Consider the following 17,463-nt stretch of genomic DNA (forward strand, 5'->3'; position numbering starts at 1 on the left):
TCAAGAGGACCCAGCCCGGTTGGCAGCCTCACCTGGGACTTACAGCCCCCGGGAGCAGGAGGAAATACCTTTCTGTTGCTGAAGCTGCCCGCTCCGGGGCACTCTGTCAGGGAGGCCCGAGCGGACTAGCACAGGCCCTCCCCGCTCAGCCCTGTGGATCCCCCTCACCGCTCATCGTGTGGGCGTCACGGAGCAGAAGCTCCCTCGGCCCAGCCTGCCTGCCCCTCCTGTGTACCTAAGACCCTCGTGGCTAATGGTCCCGCGGCCACTGTGTGTGCTGACCGAGGCCCAGGCGTGCCAAGGGCAGACCCGTCAGTACCCGTGGGCCTCCGGACCAAGATCTCCGCCCAGCCCTGGGTCAGCAGGGGTACGTAGGCCGCCAGGCTCGTCTTCTCCTGCGCCGGGAGCTGGGCGGCAGCCGAGGCCCTCTCGGACGTGCTGGCCGGTGTGGTCTGTGCGCCTGGGCAGTGGGCGGCTGGAGCGTCCAAGGCACCAACACGAAGGCCGTGGCCCCCTGAGGAAGGGGAGGACAGGAGGGCTGGTGACCCCCACCTGCCCGACGCAGAGCCGCCGGCTCAGAACTGGCTGTTCCACCCAGGGCCCTGCTGGCCACGGAGCCCCGGGCCAGCAACCAGAGGCAGCTCAGCCCTCTCTGGGTGTCGGCCTCGGTGGGCCCAGGGCAGTAGGAAGGGGCCCCAGCACCTGCCCCACCTGCCCCCACCGTCGGACCGTGGCTCGTTCTGGCTGCAGCAAAAGAAAGCTACAGGGGTGAGCTGAGCTGAGGACAAGGACTGCCGAGGGTTCACAGGAAACACAAGCCGTGACAAACGGACCCTCGGCAACAAGGGCCTGCGGGCCAGAGTTGTGCAAAAGGCACACCGCCTGCCACAGCCCGTGACGAGGGCTCGCGGAAACAACATCCCGGCAGTGTTCGCGAGTGCGTGCACCCACAGAGGCCCCGAGGAGGCAGGGAGGGGCACGGGCTCACCAGACATGGAGCGGACGCGGTCCCGGGCCCCACGGCACACCTGCTGCCCAGCCTGGGACTCCAACTTGGCAGGCGCCTCCTTTGTCTGCCTCACGTGCGCACTGGGGTCAGAGCTGAGGACGGAAGGGTCCGTGCCGAGCGTGACCGAGATGCCTCGCAGGCCTCAGGCTGGCGTGCAACCGAGCCACCCCAGCCTGGGCTCGGGACCGCCAGGGTCACGGCCCGATAGGTAGGGGCTGGAAGGTGCGGTCACCTCAGCTCTGGGCTGCCCTGCAGCTCTCCTGAGTCCAAGCCCAGCAGTGACCGGGTCCCGGTCCCCACGCTCGTCGTCACAGTGACGAGCTTGTTTCCAACCAGCCAGGTCTTGGTCCTGCCACCAGCCAAGAGGAACTCCCCCACGGGGGACCTGAAAGCAGAGGGGCATCGGCCAACACCTTGCCCAGTGGGCTCTGGACAGGCATCGTGGTTCCAAAGGCGCCTCCGACTGAGGGCCGCCGGCAGGAAGGAGCCCTGCACGACTCACCCGCCACCGCCACTTTGACCCATTACAGTCACAGAAGAGAGCGCGGTGCTGTGCCTCCCCCCCAGCCTGTACCTCTTGGGGACCGCCGTGAAGTTGGAGAACACGTATCTGGCCATCATGTCCAGACAAGTCTCCGTGAGCTCCAGGTGGAGATTTTTCAAGTTGTCGTCAGCCTGGGCCATTGAGTTCTCGTCCGCAGACCCCAAGCTGGCACTCGTGAGGGACGTCTGGATCCTGCTGAAGGGAGGGGCCCAGCGAGGTCAGGTGCCGACCGGCCCCTCCTCTCCCCCCAGGGGCCAGAGCTGGAGGCATGCATCTGCTGGGGGGCCGCGCCCACAAACGCCCCACCAGGGCACACGGCCAGTGGAGCCACGGCTCGGCAGACCGCGCCGACACATCCTCCCAGAGAGAGGAGGGCAAGGCCTCACGGGAGACACGAGAGACCGACATCCCCTCACCGAAGCGCAGGAGTTAGGGGACGGCTTTGTGGCAGAGCCCTTTAGTCATGCAGAGACACGAAGACCACAGACACACACACACACACACACACACACACACACACACACACACACACAAAGATTGCATTCTGCCCACGGGGCCACCTCCCGATGACGGGGAGGGTCTGGGCTTCGTGTGCAGCTCTTCACCCTGAACTCAGGCCGCCCCAGCTCCGCACGCACCCCGTGACCAGAAGGGGCTTATGCGGGCTTAATTCTGATGCCAATTTTTCAAAGCCCCTTTGCCACGTTCTGCTTGTGATAGAGACTATGCTAGAAAAGAGCGGAGAGCCTCGCTGCCTCACCCCCAGCCCCCCAAACCACACTCAGCAGAGGCCAGCCTGAGGCTGCAGCCCAAGCCAGGCTCCTAGGAAGTGGGTCTCCTGGGCCCGAAGGGGCTTCCTGGGGAGGAGACCACCCCCATCCCGCAGCTCAGCGCAGCCTAGCACGGCCGGCCGGCCGGCCGGCACCCACCGGCAGGAGCAGCGACCCCCAGGGGCCCACACCCGCACTCAGACACAGCAGGGAGAAGTAAGCGAGGCCACGCCCCTCAAGGGTTCTGACCTCACCAGCCCGGCCCCCACCCCCGCTGCCCCACTCAAAGCCCCCGCGCCCTTTCAGCCGCCCCAGAAAGCGGACCTTTACTAAGAGAAAGCTCAAGAACAAAGTCCACCTGAGAGGATACGAAAGCCAATCCCAGGAGCATGCTCCCTCCTGTCCCCCGTGGGCGCTGCTTTCATACGCAGAGGCCCCTCGCCTCCGGGGACAGGCCTGTGGGCAGCTGCCACCGGGTGCCTGGCTTCCTCAGAGCTACCGCCCTCCCTGCTTTGGGCTCCCAGGCCAGCCTCCGAGGAGGCCTGCAGCCAGCCCATGCTGGGACGAGGCTCAGGGACAGAATGCAACCTTCCCACCCCTCACCACCAGGCTCCCCGGGACCGAGGGCTGGGCTGGGCAGGACGGGCCTCTGTCTCCTGCTCCTCCAGCTCCGGCCAGGCGACGAGGTCATGCAAGCGCCCCATGCACCGCCACCCGGGCGCTCCCGCCTGCAGTGCCGCCGCATGGGCCAAGCTGCAGGGTCTGAGCCCCCCGCCCGAAGAAGCCCACTACCTGCGGACCACATGTTCAGACACACTGATGCTGCGGCACCGGAAGGCGTCGGCTGCAGAGCTCTCCTGGAATTCTCTCACGGGTGGGGAGTTATTCAAGCCTTGTTTGGGGGGTCTGGCTATCCTCAAACTACCAGGTGAGGAAGGAAGGCCCAAGCCCCAGAGAGCCCAGCTCCCGGGAGGGGAGAGCAAGCCATTGGAGGGATGAGAAGGAAAGGTCACAGGCCACGGGGTCAGGATGGACAGCCCGCGGGTGAGATGAACAAAAAACCATGCCAGAGGCCAGTTAGCAGGGGGAAGAAACAGAAAACAAAAACGCATGAAAATACATCTCGTAAACATAACTGAGAAAAAGTCACGGTACCAAAACAAAGAACATTAGTGCAAATTAAACGTGTATGGAGTGCTCCGCACGGCAGATTCCAGGCTGCGCTGACCAGGCGTCCCCCCCACCTCAGCCCTGCGGCCGGCACCACCCAGCTCGGGGAGCAGGGAGCGCTGAGGCCCCAAAGGTCACCACTCAAAGAGGCCGGTTCTTAGTTCGAGGTCCCGGGCCCCCAGCGACCCGGGCTTAAGAAGCCAGCTTTTAACTTTAAGTCACAATGACCTGGTCATTCTGGAAAATGCCGTACTCCCCCCCTCCCACCCCCCCAGGGGAGAACTGAAAAGCTGGGGCAGAAGGCGGGGGCAGAAAGAGGAGTCGCCGTTCCGGTGAAGTGCAGACGAGACAAAGCCTAGCACGGCTCTCGGCTTTGGCAAAAGCGGTTGTGACGGTACAGGGGAGCGTGTCCCCTGACTGGCAGCAGGCTGGACAGCAAGCTCAGGAGGAAGGGGGACCGCGGCCCGAGGCCGGGCTGACTACAGGGCCCTGGAGCTCCTCCTCACCCGGGCCCAGGTACTCGGCTTCCCGGGAGCCACAGCTGCCCTGTCGCAGCCCTCGGCTCACCGGGTGGAGCCAGGCCACCCAGACGCCCTACGGCTGGCACCCTGATCCCGTCGGCAAGTCCGCCCTCGGTGCTCCGTGGCCGGGACTGGCTGCAGGCCACAGCGCCGGCCGCTGCAGCTAGATGCGGGCGTTAGCAGCATCGCAGGCCCTGCCCTACCTGACGCCGGGACCCCTGGGGCCCAGCATGGCCCACACGGGGCATCCCCTCGGCCACGTTCCCTTTCCGCTAGACAGCCCAGCGGCAACAGGTCAGCCCAGACCCCACCGTGCCGGTCACACAGGCCACGCTCGCCGACCCACCCCGGCCCGTGCCCTCCACAGACACTGGGCGCGCCCTCCACAGGCCCGCACCTCTTGGGCCTCTCGTTCAGACTGGTGCTCCGCGCTCTGAAGCTGTCCTTCTCCGGGGTGTCATCAAAAGACAGGAGGACATTGGAGCGCAGGCCCTGGCAGTGGAACAGAGCTGAGCTGCAGGCCCGGGGGACTGACCCCCATGTCTCCTCCCTCCGCAGGCCTGGGACACGGTGAGCACAGCACCCGACGATGCCCACCTGCCTCTCCCCTGACCGTCACCCCACTGCAGCCAGGAGCAAAGCAGATCCCACCCTGCCAGGAGTTTGAGCTCCTCCGGCCTACCTTAGTGATATAAGGAACAAAATCCTTCCGAAAAGGCAGACGGCATCTAATGAACCACATGGCTATGACGTGATGGGCCAGGCACACGATGTACTGATTAAACCTGAGGAGGAAGACAAGTGGTTTGGCCCGGTCGAGGCCCCCGAGGCTGATGTGCCAAGCCGAGCACAGAAGGGGGGCCCAGAGGCCACAGGCCCGTCCTAGGACAGAGACCAGCACGCAGGGGCACCTGGGTGGCTCAGTCGGTTAAGCGTCCGACTCTTGATTTCAGTTCAGGTCGTCATCTCGCAGTTCGCGAGTTCGAGCCCCGCATCGGTCTACACCGGCAGCGTGGAGCCTGCTTGGGATTCTCTCTCTTCCTCTCTCTCTGCCCCTCCCCTGCTCACTGGCACGTACTGTCTCTTAAAATACTTTTTTTTAAAAAAGGACCAGCACGCTGTCCGCTCCAAGGGGCCACGGGCTGGCCCAGGTCACAGGGAAGGATGTGACCGGCACTTACTTGGAGGGGTTGGTGTACGGCAGGGAGATGGCGAACACACTCGCGTACTGCTCAGCGGCAAAGTTCCTGTAGAGGTGAGGCAGCCTGGCCAGAGCTGCGGGACAGGGACACGGCCGGTGAGGGGGCCTGGGCCAAGGCAGGCCCACACCCGGTGTCCCCAGGGTCCTGTGCTACTTCCAAAAGCCGGCGCGGCCACCCTGACTGAAGAGGGCTGCAAAGGAGTGAAGCTCGCAGCCTCCTTGAGCGTGACCTTCCCACGACCCTCAGCTTTCTATTCCAAGGGCCAGAAACCCACGGTCCCCGGGCCAAAGCCAGCCAGTGGCCTGCGTCTGCATGACCTGTGAACTAAAAACGGCTTTTATGTTTTTAAAAGCTACGAACCAAAAGAATGCACAGCAAAAGCCAACATGTGGCCCTTTACAAAAGTGCTGGTGGCCTGCTCTGCTCCCGTCCCCCACCCTGCTGAGGGCCAGACAAGCGCTAGAGTACTGGGAACGAAGGGGTGAGTGAGGCAGCCCGAGCTCCTGGAAGTCGCAGTCTGAGAGGCGAATCGGCAAAGCCCCTCAGCAGAGCTCACACGCAGGGTGTCTGCCCTGAGGGGAATAAAGAAGATGCCGAGAGCCAGGCCAAGCGCAGGGACCCATGTCGGGCAACACAGAGGCTTCAATGCCATTTAAACTAAGACAGAGGATGAGAATGGAGCCAGCCACTTGAAGGCCAGGAAGGAAAGCAGTTAAGGCTCGGGGGTAGGAAGTGCAAAGGCCCTGAGGCGACAGAGCATGGCACAACCCAGGTGCTCCATGGAGACCGCGCACTAACCTACGTCCCAAGAGAGATAGCAAAATGAGCTCAGAGAAGTCAACACAGGTTATTCTGGGTACACTGCAGCCCCAAACCCAAGGGTCCACCACCACCCCCGCCCCCACACACACACAACAACAAGCACGCAAGCGGATGCTTACTTGACAGGAATTCGAGGAGTGGAATGGCCATGCTGGCTGTGGCCGAAATGTGTGTGAGCTTCACGACCAAGACAGGCAGCGCCTTGATGATGATGTCGGGCATTTCGACGCTGCACACGGCCAGGGCCACCACGCACTGGCTGGCACAGCGGTAGATCAGGCCTTGCTCCAGGCAGTATACCATCTCCCGCTGCGGGGCAGCACGGGTGCCTCAGACCCAGCCCGCCACAGGCCGGCCCTCCGCACCCCTGCCCCTGCCCACACACAGGTTTGTCTCCCCTCGCCCCACTCCAGATGTTCCACAGAGGGGGAGACCAAGTCTTAGGAAGGTGAAGCGCCTCATCCCAGGTCCTTAAGCACATAAGCAGCACAGGGCCAGGAGGTGGACCCACCCGAGGCGAAGGGACAGCAGGACAGCTCTGGTCAGGCCTTTCCTGGCACCTCCGACCGGCCAACGCCGGCAGGCGACGCTCCCCGCCCCGACTCCTCAGCCAACCCCGGAGCTGGGACACACTGGGCCCGTTAGCCCCCGGTCACGGAACCTTATTACGGGAGAGGTTCCGCCCGAGGCAGCAAGACGGGCAGAGGCCCACACAGCTCCGGGCAGCCAGTACCCAGCAGGAGGCAGCTCCCACTCAAGCCACAGCCTCACAGGGCCCCGTGGAGGATTTCGATTTCCTGAAGCCAGCCCCATCCGCCAGGAACACCCTGGGCCTCAAGGGTTCTCGGGAAACCTTCACCCCAACATGGCCTGCTGCCCAACGGGGCACAGCCAGGATGAACCAGGCCAAGCCACATAGGAGACAGTGCAGTCAGGGAGGGAGGGAGGGAGGGAGGACAGGGAGCGTGAGCTCCCGACCTTGCCACGACCAGGAACGCAGGCTCAGAGCGGCCCGAGGCTAGTCAAGGCCCCACTCCTTGCCAGCTGTCACCGTGAGCGGACCACCCGACCTAAGACTTCAGTTCCCTCGTCAACGAAGGCAGAGTGACCACGAAGCATCGGGACTTTAACCGAGATAGCCAATGTGATGGCAGCACAGGCCTTGTGCCCAACAGTGGGGAACAAAGGGGAGGAGTGCTGCCGTGTGCTTCTGCACCTGACAACAGACGTGGAGGCAGACAGAAGTCAGGCGCCCCGGACCCTGTTGCCTGGCCTCTCAAAACAGGTCCAGCTCTGCCAAGTGGCTCAGTGCTTGTCCTGAAGCCAGGGTGGGACAAGCAGGCGGGGCTCCACAGAGAGAAAAAAATGCCGCTGCACGTGGGGTCGACAGTCGACACCGCATTAAGCCCACACCACCCGGAAGGGAACGCAGGAGCGCCATGCCAGCAGGGGTCCGGCGGCCAGGGGGGAAGCAAGGCCAGCTCCCGGCCAAGCAGCCACCCGGATCATGAGAAAAACGTCCGGCCCGTGCGGCTAGAGCAAACATCCTGGGACCCAGGCTTTCCAATGCCAGCACCATGAGCTCACCTGTCCCTCCCCCACCTGGTACCTGTCTGGTTTTGTCCAAATAGTTATGGTAAGAGATTAACGCCGTCAGCACAGGAACCACAGCCAGGTGCAGGTCGGTCCTGGAGAAACCTTCCGGGGTGCCTCGGAGCCGCTCCAGAGTTCTGGGACCTGAAAGCTAAAGACCAAGGCCCCCCATGTGAGGCCCGGGTGGATAGCCAGGCAGACTGCTAGGGGGCCGAGGGTGCGGGAGAGCCCGTGAGAATGCAGGTCCGGTTTGAGGAGGGCTCGTGAGCCCAGGGGGTGGGGGCTCTCCCACTTCCTTTTCTGGCCAAGGGTCTGCCTTTTCCCAGAAGTGTGCAGCAGGGGGCGCCCACGCTGGTGCGCTACGGACAGTCGGAGAGGGGATGAGCATTGTCACAGGAGCCCCGGTGAGGGGTGAGGAAGACGGCGGAAGAACTCAAAGTACCACATCTGGCTCACAAGCCCTTCAGCGAGGCCTCTGATTTTCCGGCCCCTGAGCTGGGGAAGGACAGGGCCCCACGCGCGATGTGCGCTGCACACAGGGGTCTGTCTCTGGGGGAGACCGCCCTCTCTGGCTTCCACGGTTGACCTCCCGGGGCCTCACGGTCCTTGGGAGGAAGGCACCGGCTGCGGCCCCGGTGTGGGTGGTGACGTTACCATGGAGCAGAGGGCGGAAGACAGCTGGTCGACGCTGCACGGGGACGTGAAGATGAGGACCTTGAAGCGCAGGGACTCGGGCAGCTTGCTGAGAACAAGCTTCAGCACCTTCCAGTCCGTCTCCTGCAGGAAAAAGGGCCGTTGAGCAGGGACCGTCTGGGCCCTGCAGACAGAAGACGCGTCTCAGGGCCCGAAGTGCAGTCTGAGCTGGGCAGCTGCGTGACCTCTGGACGCCCTCTGTGCCCGCAGCCCAAGAAGCACGTGCCCCTCCGAGAAAGTTCACTCCGGCATGACGGCGGCCGCCCTCCCGAGGCCAGGCTGAGCGGGAGGCCCGGTGCACGGCCCCTACCGCCTCTCCCCTCCGAGCTGGCCCCGGGACTCCCCACACCTGACCGCCTCCCCGTGTGCCCACAGTGACCCACAGGCTGCCCGTCCAGGGCACGATGCCCACGGCATGCTGACTGACGCCCACCCGGAGCACAGTGAACATGCAGCAAGGAAAAAGCTCGTGTACTAGCTCAAAGAGAAGGCGGCAAGCGTTCCTGAACAATCTACAAGCCCACACACACACACTCTAGGACCCAAATCCACCTGGGCACACGGCAATGGGAAAACCGTAGCCCCCTCCGCAACTTCCACAGGCCGCCACCCGTAAGCTCAGTGGCCACCAAACCAGAGAGCCACTCCCCAGATCCCACCTGTGACTCGGAGGCCTCGAGACTCTCACAGGAAGTGTCCGACGGCAGCCATTAGTGCCAACGCCCAGCGCCCCCAGGGAAGCCGCTTCCCTGCCCGTGGCCTTCAAGGGCTCACTGAAGCCCCCACAGGCTTCCCAGCCCCACTGTGCCACATTGCTAGCCGCCCCGGACCCTGTATGGGAATAGGCCTCTGCCCCTCCCCTTCCGTGTCACGGCCCCAGCTTTGCCTCCTGCCGCCAGAACTGCACCTACCCTGCCTGCAGGCTCGGCTTACTCCTGCCACTGGAACCTCTCACCTGCCCCTCCAAGTGCCCCCAACCGGGGCTCAGTGAACCCGAGTCTCCTTCTGAGGCACACCAGTCCCGCGATCCCGGCTATCTGCCTACCCGCCCCCACATCATACCACAACCATCGCCCAGAGGCAGGAAGGTCTCCTCGGTTCCATGCCCAGCCCTGGGTGATGGCTGTGCACGGCGGATGCTCCCGGCTGTGACCTTGGGGTGAACCTACCAAGGTCGCCGCTACAGAGACAGGCACCATGCCTCGTGGGCAGCACCAACCACCGCTCGGTGTGCCCTGGCTCAGCTGAGGAACCAGCCACCCCACCTGCTTCAAGCACTGCAGCAGGACCCGGAAGAGCAGGGAGTAGGGCAGGGAGCCAAGCCGCACAGCGGGACCGGCAGGTGCTGGGCCGGATGGCCCGGTGGGAGGCGACAGGGGGCCGCTGGCCTTCTTCTCAGAGCCTCTCTCTGGCTCCCTGTGGAGACAAGTGGCAGGAGCCCTGAGGCCGAAGCCCCCACTCCGCGGGGTCAGGACAGGTGCTGGCCCCCGGCCCCGCCCCACACTGTCGTCAGGACGGCTCTGGACACTCGCACAGACCCAGGGCCACCCCAGGGCAGACGGCGGTGGACACCACGGCCCGGAACTGGAGAAGCAGGGCTGACACGCACGTGGAGTCGCAGACGCAGTAGGGGCTGAACCTCACAGCCCCGTCCTTGCTGGGCAGGCCGAGGCGGTGCAGGGAGTCCGCCCTCAGTAGCAGCAGGAAGTCAAAGGCCTGCAGAGAGAAAGCAAGGTCCAACAAGGCAGGGACAACGCCGGGCCGTCCACTCGCACCCAGGCACCTCTCAGAAAGGGCCGTTCCCGCTAACAGCCAACGCGCCCCGACTCCACTGTGCACAAAGAGGCACCGGGGCCGAGACGCAGGCCTCCCTGCCTTCTCCGTCAGAGCCCACGGAGGTGCGCCCTCCCCACGGCAGGGACAACACCAGGGCCTCATGCCAGGCACAGCGGGGCCCGCCCCAGCGACGGAGGGAAAGGGCATCTCACACGCCGGCCGGGCAGCACCACGCAGCCCAGGGTGCCAAAAAAACCAGAACCCTGCTCAGGTGCTGTCACTTCCTCCAATGAACAACAGGTCACTTAACTGGGCTGCCCAAATGACAAGAGGCTGCCTGACACGTGGATGCTCTAGAAGGGACCAGCGTTTCTGTCCCAGAGGCCTCTGCTCAGCGGTGCCCTCAGAACAGTCAGTCTGCCAGCTTGTTCAGCAGCAGCGACCCCCCCCACACCTGGCCCCGCCCCACCCCGCCCTCCAGCCCCGCCCCTCCACCTAGCCCAGCCCGTAGCCCCGCCCCTGCACCCTACAGCCCCGCCCAGTCCCACCCGCACCCCGCCCCCAGAGACTCCACAGCCCCCGCAGAGACGAGGCTGTGGCTGCGTGCCACCCTGAAAGACAGTGCAGTCCCCTCTCTCTGCCCACACCTGAGGCCATGGGAGGGCTCAGACTTACACACGCAGAGGCACACGCACTGCAGGCAAAGGGAGGGGCAGCAGCTACCGGGGAGGCTGCAGCCACAGCTGGTGCTAAGGATGGAACGGTCCGCCAAAGTCCCCTCCTGGGACCACCTGCCACCTCCCCGGAGTGAGGTCCCTGATGTCACCAGCAGGCCCCCAGGAAGGGACCGTGGGCAGCCCTGAGGCGCAGCTTGTTCCACTACGGCCACCGACAGCTGGCTGGCCCTCCTACCTGCAGCCGGATGCTACTGGCGATGGGCAGGGCATAGCCGTGCTTGTAGTGGAGCTGCAGGTGGCTGACGAGGGTCTCGTACACACGCACCGCGTGGCTGGCAGGCAAGGCGTACAGCTTGGTCTGCGGAGAGAGCACGCCGCTCGCTCGGAAGGCAGCAGGCTGCAATGCAGCCGTGCGGCCAGCACCCTCGTGCCCAGGAACCAGGACAGGCCCTCCCCCAGTAACTGGGAGGGGTCTGCCATTCCCCGGAAGGCACAGACCCTTCAAGCCACTAATTCCAGTCCAGGGACTTCATCCCATGGACACTCCACATGTGCGTACTCTCAGTTATGGGGAAAAAAATCAGGAACAACGACACGTTCACGCCCTCAATGGGAACTCTCCTAATAAATCAGGAAAAACTGTCCAATGGCCCACCACTCGGCAACGTGGGTGACGAGACCCCCGTGGGCTGGAAGCACGTTCTCTCTGCCACCAGGAAAGTGGACAGACCAGGCGTGAGGCGCCGGGGTGCTCGAGGAGGGTAAGGGGGCCCACTCACCGGCCACCGGGCTGTCATCCCACTGTAGCCCCCTTCCTGCCCCACCTCCCTGATAGTTGAGCCTGGGAGAGGCCAGGTGAGACTTTGGTGTGGGGGGCTTCGGGGTGGCATGGGCCGCCCAGGGGCAGCAGGGACCCTGCTGTGGTCCGTGGTACTCTTGAAGAGAACAGTGAGGGCTTAAAACACGTGTCACTGCTATTCTTTTTAAAGACAACTCATTAACAAAACAAGGTGGGGGGAGGGAGGGAGCCGGACACAACGCTGACAACACAGGGGCAGGTCCAGAGAGGACAGAAGAGGACGGGACGGCTGCCTGCCTGTTCTGCAGGAAAGAGAAACAATCTAACTCTCTGCTGTGTGTATACTGTTCAAGTGAATGCATAAATGACTTATTAAGTTGTTTTTTACCGTTTATTCTTAAGAGAGAGAAAAACACAGAGCATAAGCGGGCAAGGGGCCGAGTAAGAGACGGACACAGAATCCAAAGCAGGCTCCAGACTCTGAGCTGTCAGCACAGAGCCTGACACGGGGCCCGAAGTCACAAGCCATGAGATCATGACCTGAGCCGAAGTCGGCCGCTTAACCGATGGAGCCGCCCAAGTGCCCCATGGATGACTTTTTAATTACATAAAAAAAAAAAAAAAAAAAAAAAACGGCCTGGCCCCAGACTTTGCCACAACCAGGAAACAGCTTGGCTCTGTGGCCCCACCCTCAGGTCTCCAGGGCTGGGGTCCCAGGTGAGGGTAACAGATGGCCTCTCTCACGTCTCTGCGGCAGGGACCTGGGGGCGCTCAGGCCACAGGCCCCTCAGCCCAGCATGCTCCCTCACACGTCACGGCGGTCAAGAGAGCCGGGCCCCCATGAAGGGGCACCGGGGATGGGCTGCCCGGCTTTCCTCCCCCAGTTCACGCTCGCACACCACAGCGTCGTCACGGGGAAGCGCTATGGGAAACTGCCACGCCCTCGAACATCTCATGAACTGCAAGTTTCCGAGGCAACTGACTCGAACACTCTGCTTCACGGAATACTGACACCGGCAAGTAACCTCAACACACACTGTGGTGCTTTGAGACGGACGGCAGAGCCCAAGCGGAGGTTGTCTGGGGCGTGAAGAGGGGAGGCCACGGCCCCAGCGACCCTCAGGGACACGGGGGGACAGCCACGCCACAGGAGGGCGAGGACGTGCTGCTACGACTGAGGGAAAGAGTACGTGCCGACCCTCTAACTGGCAACCAACTCCTGTTCACGGCGTGCAAAGTGCTCTCGCGATTCAACGAAAAGACAAAGACCCAGCTAAACAGCGAGCAGAAGATGTGTACACGCTTGTGCCCAAAGTGACACCAGTGACCGATCGGCATGTGAAAGGCCGCTCGTCACAGGCATCAGGGGAAAGCAGGTCAAGCCACAACAAGGTAGCACTTCCCAGGCACCCGCACGGCTACACTCAAGAAAAGCAGAAGAGGAGTGCCGGGGAGGATGTGGAGGAAGTGGAACCTCACACCCGCTCCCGGGAAGGTCTAACGGAGCGAGCCCAGAGGAAGGCAGGCTGGCGGCTCCTCAAATGAAGCACAGAGTTACCGTCTGACCCAGGATTCCTCTGCTAGGTGGGAGCCCCAGAGAGACGAAAACCTATGTCCACACAGCAACTCGTACAAGAGTGTTCACAGCAGGGTGATTCACGAGACTCAAAAGGTGGAAAGAACCCGTGTCTATCGAGCGACAAAGACGACGCAGGCAAGGCACACCGGCACGTGACTACGAGCCGTGGACGTGAGAGGAGGAGGCACGGACGCCCGCCGCCACGGGGAGGAGCCACAGGAGCTCGTGGTGTGGGATTCCATTTCTGCGAAATGTCCAGAACAGGCAGACCCACAGGACAGAAAGCGAACCAGAGGCTGCCAGGGGCAGGGGTGCTGAGGGGAGGTGGGGGGTGGCTAACGGGTGCGGAGTTCCTTCTGGGGAACGAGGATGTTCTAAAACCGTAGTGATGCCCACACAACTCTGAAGATACTGAAAAAGCCACCAAACCTCACACTTTAAGTGGATGAGTTACGTGGTTTATGACTTACATCTCAACAAAGCTGTTCAAAGAACCCCAGCGCCCACGGGGCCAGCGTCGATGGCGGGCCTGCGGTGAGAGCTGAGGGGACAGTCCCGGCACTGACTCAGGGGCATCTCCATACAGACTGCTCTGGCTGACCCTGTCCACCCCTCCCCGCAGCTCTCGGGAGCCCCGCACCCCACAACCAGAGGGGTCTGGGTCACTGCCAATTTGCCCTCTGCGGCCCCCAGGGGGTGCCCGGGGTCCCAGGAGACGCATCCCGACAGGCAGCTGGCCGCCGCAACCTCCCAGAAGAGCAGAGGCCCACCTGAAGGATCACCAGGAGCCCCAAGACGGCAGTCTTCACATCCTCTAAGGAGGCTGAATATGCCACCACATCTCTTTCCTCCAGCTCAGGGGGTGCGGAAAGGGAGCGGGCCATCACCTTTAGAGAGAACACGTGTGCTCACCTTCGCGGTTCAGGCCTCCCTCTGGCAGCAACCATCAGACCTGATACTTTCTCCTGTTTCTCAAAAGCTGCATTTCACACACCTGAGGGACCGACCGTTCAGAAACTGCAACATATTTCAGCATTAAAAGAAAAACGCGCTGGCTGTGCAACAGTACTGGGCCGAAGCCTGCTTCCAGGCCGCCCCCCCCCAGGAGCCCCAGCTGCAGGCCCGGCCGGGTCTCCAGCGCTGCCCATCCCTGCCGTGGGAGGAGCCCTGCCTGCAAGGCGCACCGATCGCCCTGCGGAGAATAGGGGCAGAGAGCCCAGAGTCCAGTGCTGCCTGCAGGGCTCTGCCACAAAGAGGGGTCCCTCTGGCGGCCCAGGTACCCGCCAGAGGGGCTCTCACCTTCTCCACAATGTCCAGCAGGCTGTTGAAGTGGTGGGTGTGACAGCCTTCGGCCAGGTCCACCAGCAACTGGGTGGCCAGTTTCCGGACTTGGGGGTCTTTGTCCTCCGGGATGTGGGAGAGCTGAGAGATGACCACCGAGCTGATCAGCTCCTCCTGTGGCGGCACAAGTGGGCACACGTGAGCCACGTGCGGCAGAGGCGTGGCAGCATCTGAGGGATGCTCTGCGTGGCCGGGCCCAGGCCCAGGTGAGATGCAGCAGTGAGCGTCCTGGCTACTCCTGACATTCACCGTCACGGTTCAGAACACTCCTAGGCGGAGGGCCCCCTGCGTGCGAGCACTGGGGTAGGAAGACCTCGTTCCTGACATCACAGAGTCCGCGATAACCGGCCACAAGAGCTTTCACGGCCACAGGTACAAAGCACCACAGCAACAGAGAGCAGGACAAGACCGACCCTGACATGAGGGAGCAGAGAACCCAGAGGGCCTTCCTGGAAGAGGCAGCAATGAACTGGGTTCCAAGGGACAAAGATGCAGACAAAGGGAAAGCTAAGAGGGTAGCAGAGGGCAGACAGGTGCTGGGAACATGGGCAAGGGCAGGAAGGCTGGCTAAGGGAGAGGGGCAAAGCCTGAAGCGCACCTCCTGGAGGAAAGGGGACACAGGCAGGGGAACAAGGGCAGGGGCACACGGATGTCTCTGAAGGACAGATGGACTCTGGCCACAGACCAAGTACATGATGGGCCGGAGGGAAAAAACTGGCAGTGGAGACACAGGCAGGGCCTGGAACCACCGAGGTCAAGCTGGGATTAGAGAGGGTGACACTGAAGCAAAAAGAAAACGTCCTCACGCAAGACTGTGTCCAGAATCTTTGTGTTTTAGGTGACTACTGGGGCGAGATCCCTGCGGGCGGGAATGGAGTCAGGGCCCCTCACTGGTCTCTAGGCTCAGCACAGGCCAGGCAGGGGGCTCCGGACAACAGAAGGACGCAAGAAGTAACAAAGGAGCAAATGTGGACTTAAGAAAGCCTGCTACACAGTCCAGGGCACACCCAGGAGACTCGCAGTGCCCGCACAGCTCACAAACGCACCTCGAACCCACTGATCCCGGTGTCCCACCCCCCACCAGGACTCGTACCTCATAGAACTGCCTGTTGATGAGCAGCACAAAGGACAGGACGTCGAGCACCTTGATGCGCACAGCACTGCGGGATTCATTCCTGGGGGCAGGACACAGCTGCTAGAGGCAGCGGTGGGCAGGGGCGAGGGAGCACGGCTGCTAGAGGTGGGTGGGGTGAGGGAGGGAGCACGGCTGCTAGAGGTGGGTGGGGTGAGGGAGCACGGCTGCTAGAGGTGGGTGGGGCGAGGGAGCACGGCTGCTAGAGGCGGCGATGGGGGGGAGCACGGCTGCTAGAGGTGGGTGGGGTGAGGGAGGGAGCACGGCTGCTAGAGGTGGGTGGGGCGAGGGAGCACGGCTGCTAGAGGTGGGTGGGGCGAGGGAGCACGGCTGCTAGAGGTGGGTGGGGTGAGGGAGCACGGCTGCTAGAGGTGGGTGGGGTGAGGGAGCACGGCTGCTAGAGGCGGCGATGGGGGGGAGCACGGCTGCTAGAGGTGGGTGGGGTGAGGGAGGGAGCACGGCTGCTAGAGGTGGGTGGGGTGAGGGAGGGAGCACGGCTGCTAGAGGTGGGTGGGGCGAGGGAGCACAGCTGCTAGAGGTGGGTGGGGCGAGGGAGCACAGCTGCTAGAGGTGGGTGGGGCGAGGGAGCACGGTTGCTAGAGGTGGGTGGGGTGAGGGAGCACGGCTGCTAGAGGCATCGATGGGGGGGAGCACGGCCGCTAGAGGTGGGTGGGGTGAGGGAGCACGGCTGCTAGAGGCGGCGATGGGGGGGAGCACGGCCGCTGGAGGTGGGTGGGGTGAGGGAGCACGGCTGCTAGAGGCGGCGATGGGGGGGAGCACGGCCGCTAGAGGTGGGTGGGGTGAGGGAGCACGGCTGCTAGAGGCGGCGATGGGGGGGAGCACGGCCGCTAGAGGTGGGTGGGGCGAGGGAGCATGGCTGCTAGAGGTGGGTGGGGCGAGGGAGCATGGCTGCTAGAGGCGGCGATGGGGGGGAGCACGGCTGCTAGAGGTGGGTGGGGTGAGGGAGCACGGCTGCTAGAGGCGGCGATGGGGGGGAGCACGGCTGCTAGAGGTGGGTTGGGGGGAACACGGCTGCTAGAGGTGGGGCGGGGGGGGGGCACGGCTGCCAGCCTCAGCCTCCACCAGGCCCTAGCTCACCTGCAGCCTGAGTCTGAGGGCTGCCCCTGGGCCCCAGCCCCCAGAACCACGCACCTCTGCAGCAGGGTAGACCCCAGCCCTTGGAGAGAGGGTCTTTTTACACAACCACTTGACAGGAAGAAATTAAGTGCAGGGGCCTCAGGGGACTCTGTCCTACTGGAAAACAAACCTTTCCTGCACAGGGAGAACTAGTCCTTTCAAGATTGAGAAAGGAGGGCGCCTGGGTGGTTCAGTCAGTTAAACGTCAGACTCTTGACTTCAGCTCAGGTCACAACCTCACGGTTTGTGAGCTGGAGCCCCGTATCGGGCTTTGCACTGACAGCATGGAGCCAGCGTGGGGTTCTGTCTCTGTCTCTGTCTCTGTCTCTGTCTCTCTCTCTCTCTCATAAACGTTAAGAGATGAAAAAAAGAAAAAAGGGAAAAGGGAAAGCCCTGACTCCCTATGTGCCAGACTGGGCCCAGAGCACAGACACAGGCCTCCAAAGGCTCCCTACCGGAAGAATCTCTCCATCAGTAACTGCAGGTTGTGAATCCAGCCGTCCTTTGCCGGATGGATGGACTGAGCCCTGTAGGTTATTAAGTTTAGGAGGGAGGACTCCTGTCAAAATAAGAAACACCTGGCATTAAGGAGCCGCTCTGCCCTCGGGGAGGGTTTCCTACACGCAGGTGGGCACACACGCGCGCGCGCGCGCGCACACACACACACACACACACACACACAAATACACATATGGCCC

The 17,463-nt window shown here is 63.0% G+C and overlaps 1 protein-coding gene across 16 annotated transcripts in view; it reads right to left on the minus strand.

Moving 5' to 3' along the window:
* TSC2 (TSC complex subunit 2) overlaps positions 1–17,463 on the minus strand; it is a 35,690-nt gene that overhangs the window by 7,890 nt on the left and 10,337 nt on the right. For 4 of the 16 annotated variants that reach the window (XM_078440248.2, XM_078440242.2, XM_078440240.2 and 1 more), the window contains exons 13-30: positions 17,221–17,324; positions 15,590–15,671; positions 14,455–14,610; positions 13,926–14,042; positions 11,013–11,135; positions 9,934–10,040; positions 9,590–9,740; positions 8,286–8,408; positions 7,648–7,782; positions 6,158–6,347; positions 5,196–5,289; positions 4,697–4,799; positions 4,412–4,506; positions 3,116–3,244; positions 1,584–1,748; positions 1,242–1,394; positions 989–1,101; positions 320–514 (exon numbers count right to left, since the gene is read on the minus strand). In XM_078440248.2, the coding sequence (XP_078296374.1) occupies positions 320–514; positions 989–1,101; positions 1,242–1,394; positions 1,584–1,748; positions 3,116–3,244; positions 4,412–4,506; positions 4,697–4,799; positions 5,196–5,289; positions 6,158–6,347; positions 7,648–7,782; positions 8,286–8,408; positions 9,590–9,740; positions 9,934–10,040; positions 11,013–11,135; positions 13,926–14,042; positions 14,455–14,610; positions 15,590–15,671; positions 17,221–17,324 (2,335 nt within the window). The remainder of the gene's footprint in view (positions 1–319; positions 515–988; positions 1,102–1,241; positions 1,395–1,583; positions 1,749–3,115; positions 3,245–4,411; positions 4,507–4,696; positions 4,800–5,195; positions 5,290–6,157; positions 6,348–7,647; positions 7,783–8,285; positions 8,409–9,589; positions 9,741–9,933; positions 10,041–11,012; positions 11,136–13,925; positions 14,043–14,454; positions 14,611–15,589; positions 15,672–17,220; positions 17,325–17,463) is intronic. The other 12 variants (XM_078440251.2, XM_078440241.2, XM_078440250.2 and 9 more) reach the window with 3 other exon arrangements.

This window comes from Panthera onca, chromosome E3 (assembly GCF_046562875.1).
Source record: "Panthera onca isolate mPanOnc1 chromosome E3, mPanOnc1 haplotype 2, whole genome shotgun sequence".
Lineage (NCBI taxonomy): Eukaryota > Metazoa > Chordata > Mammalia > Carnivora > Felidae > Panthera > Panthera onca.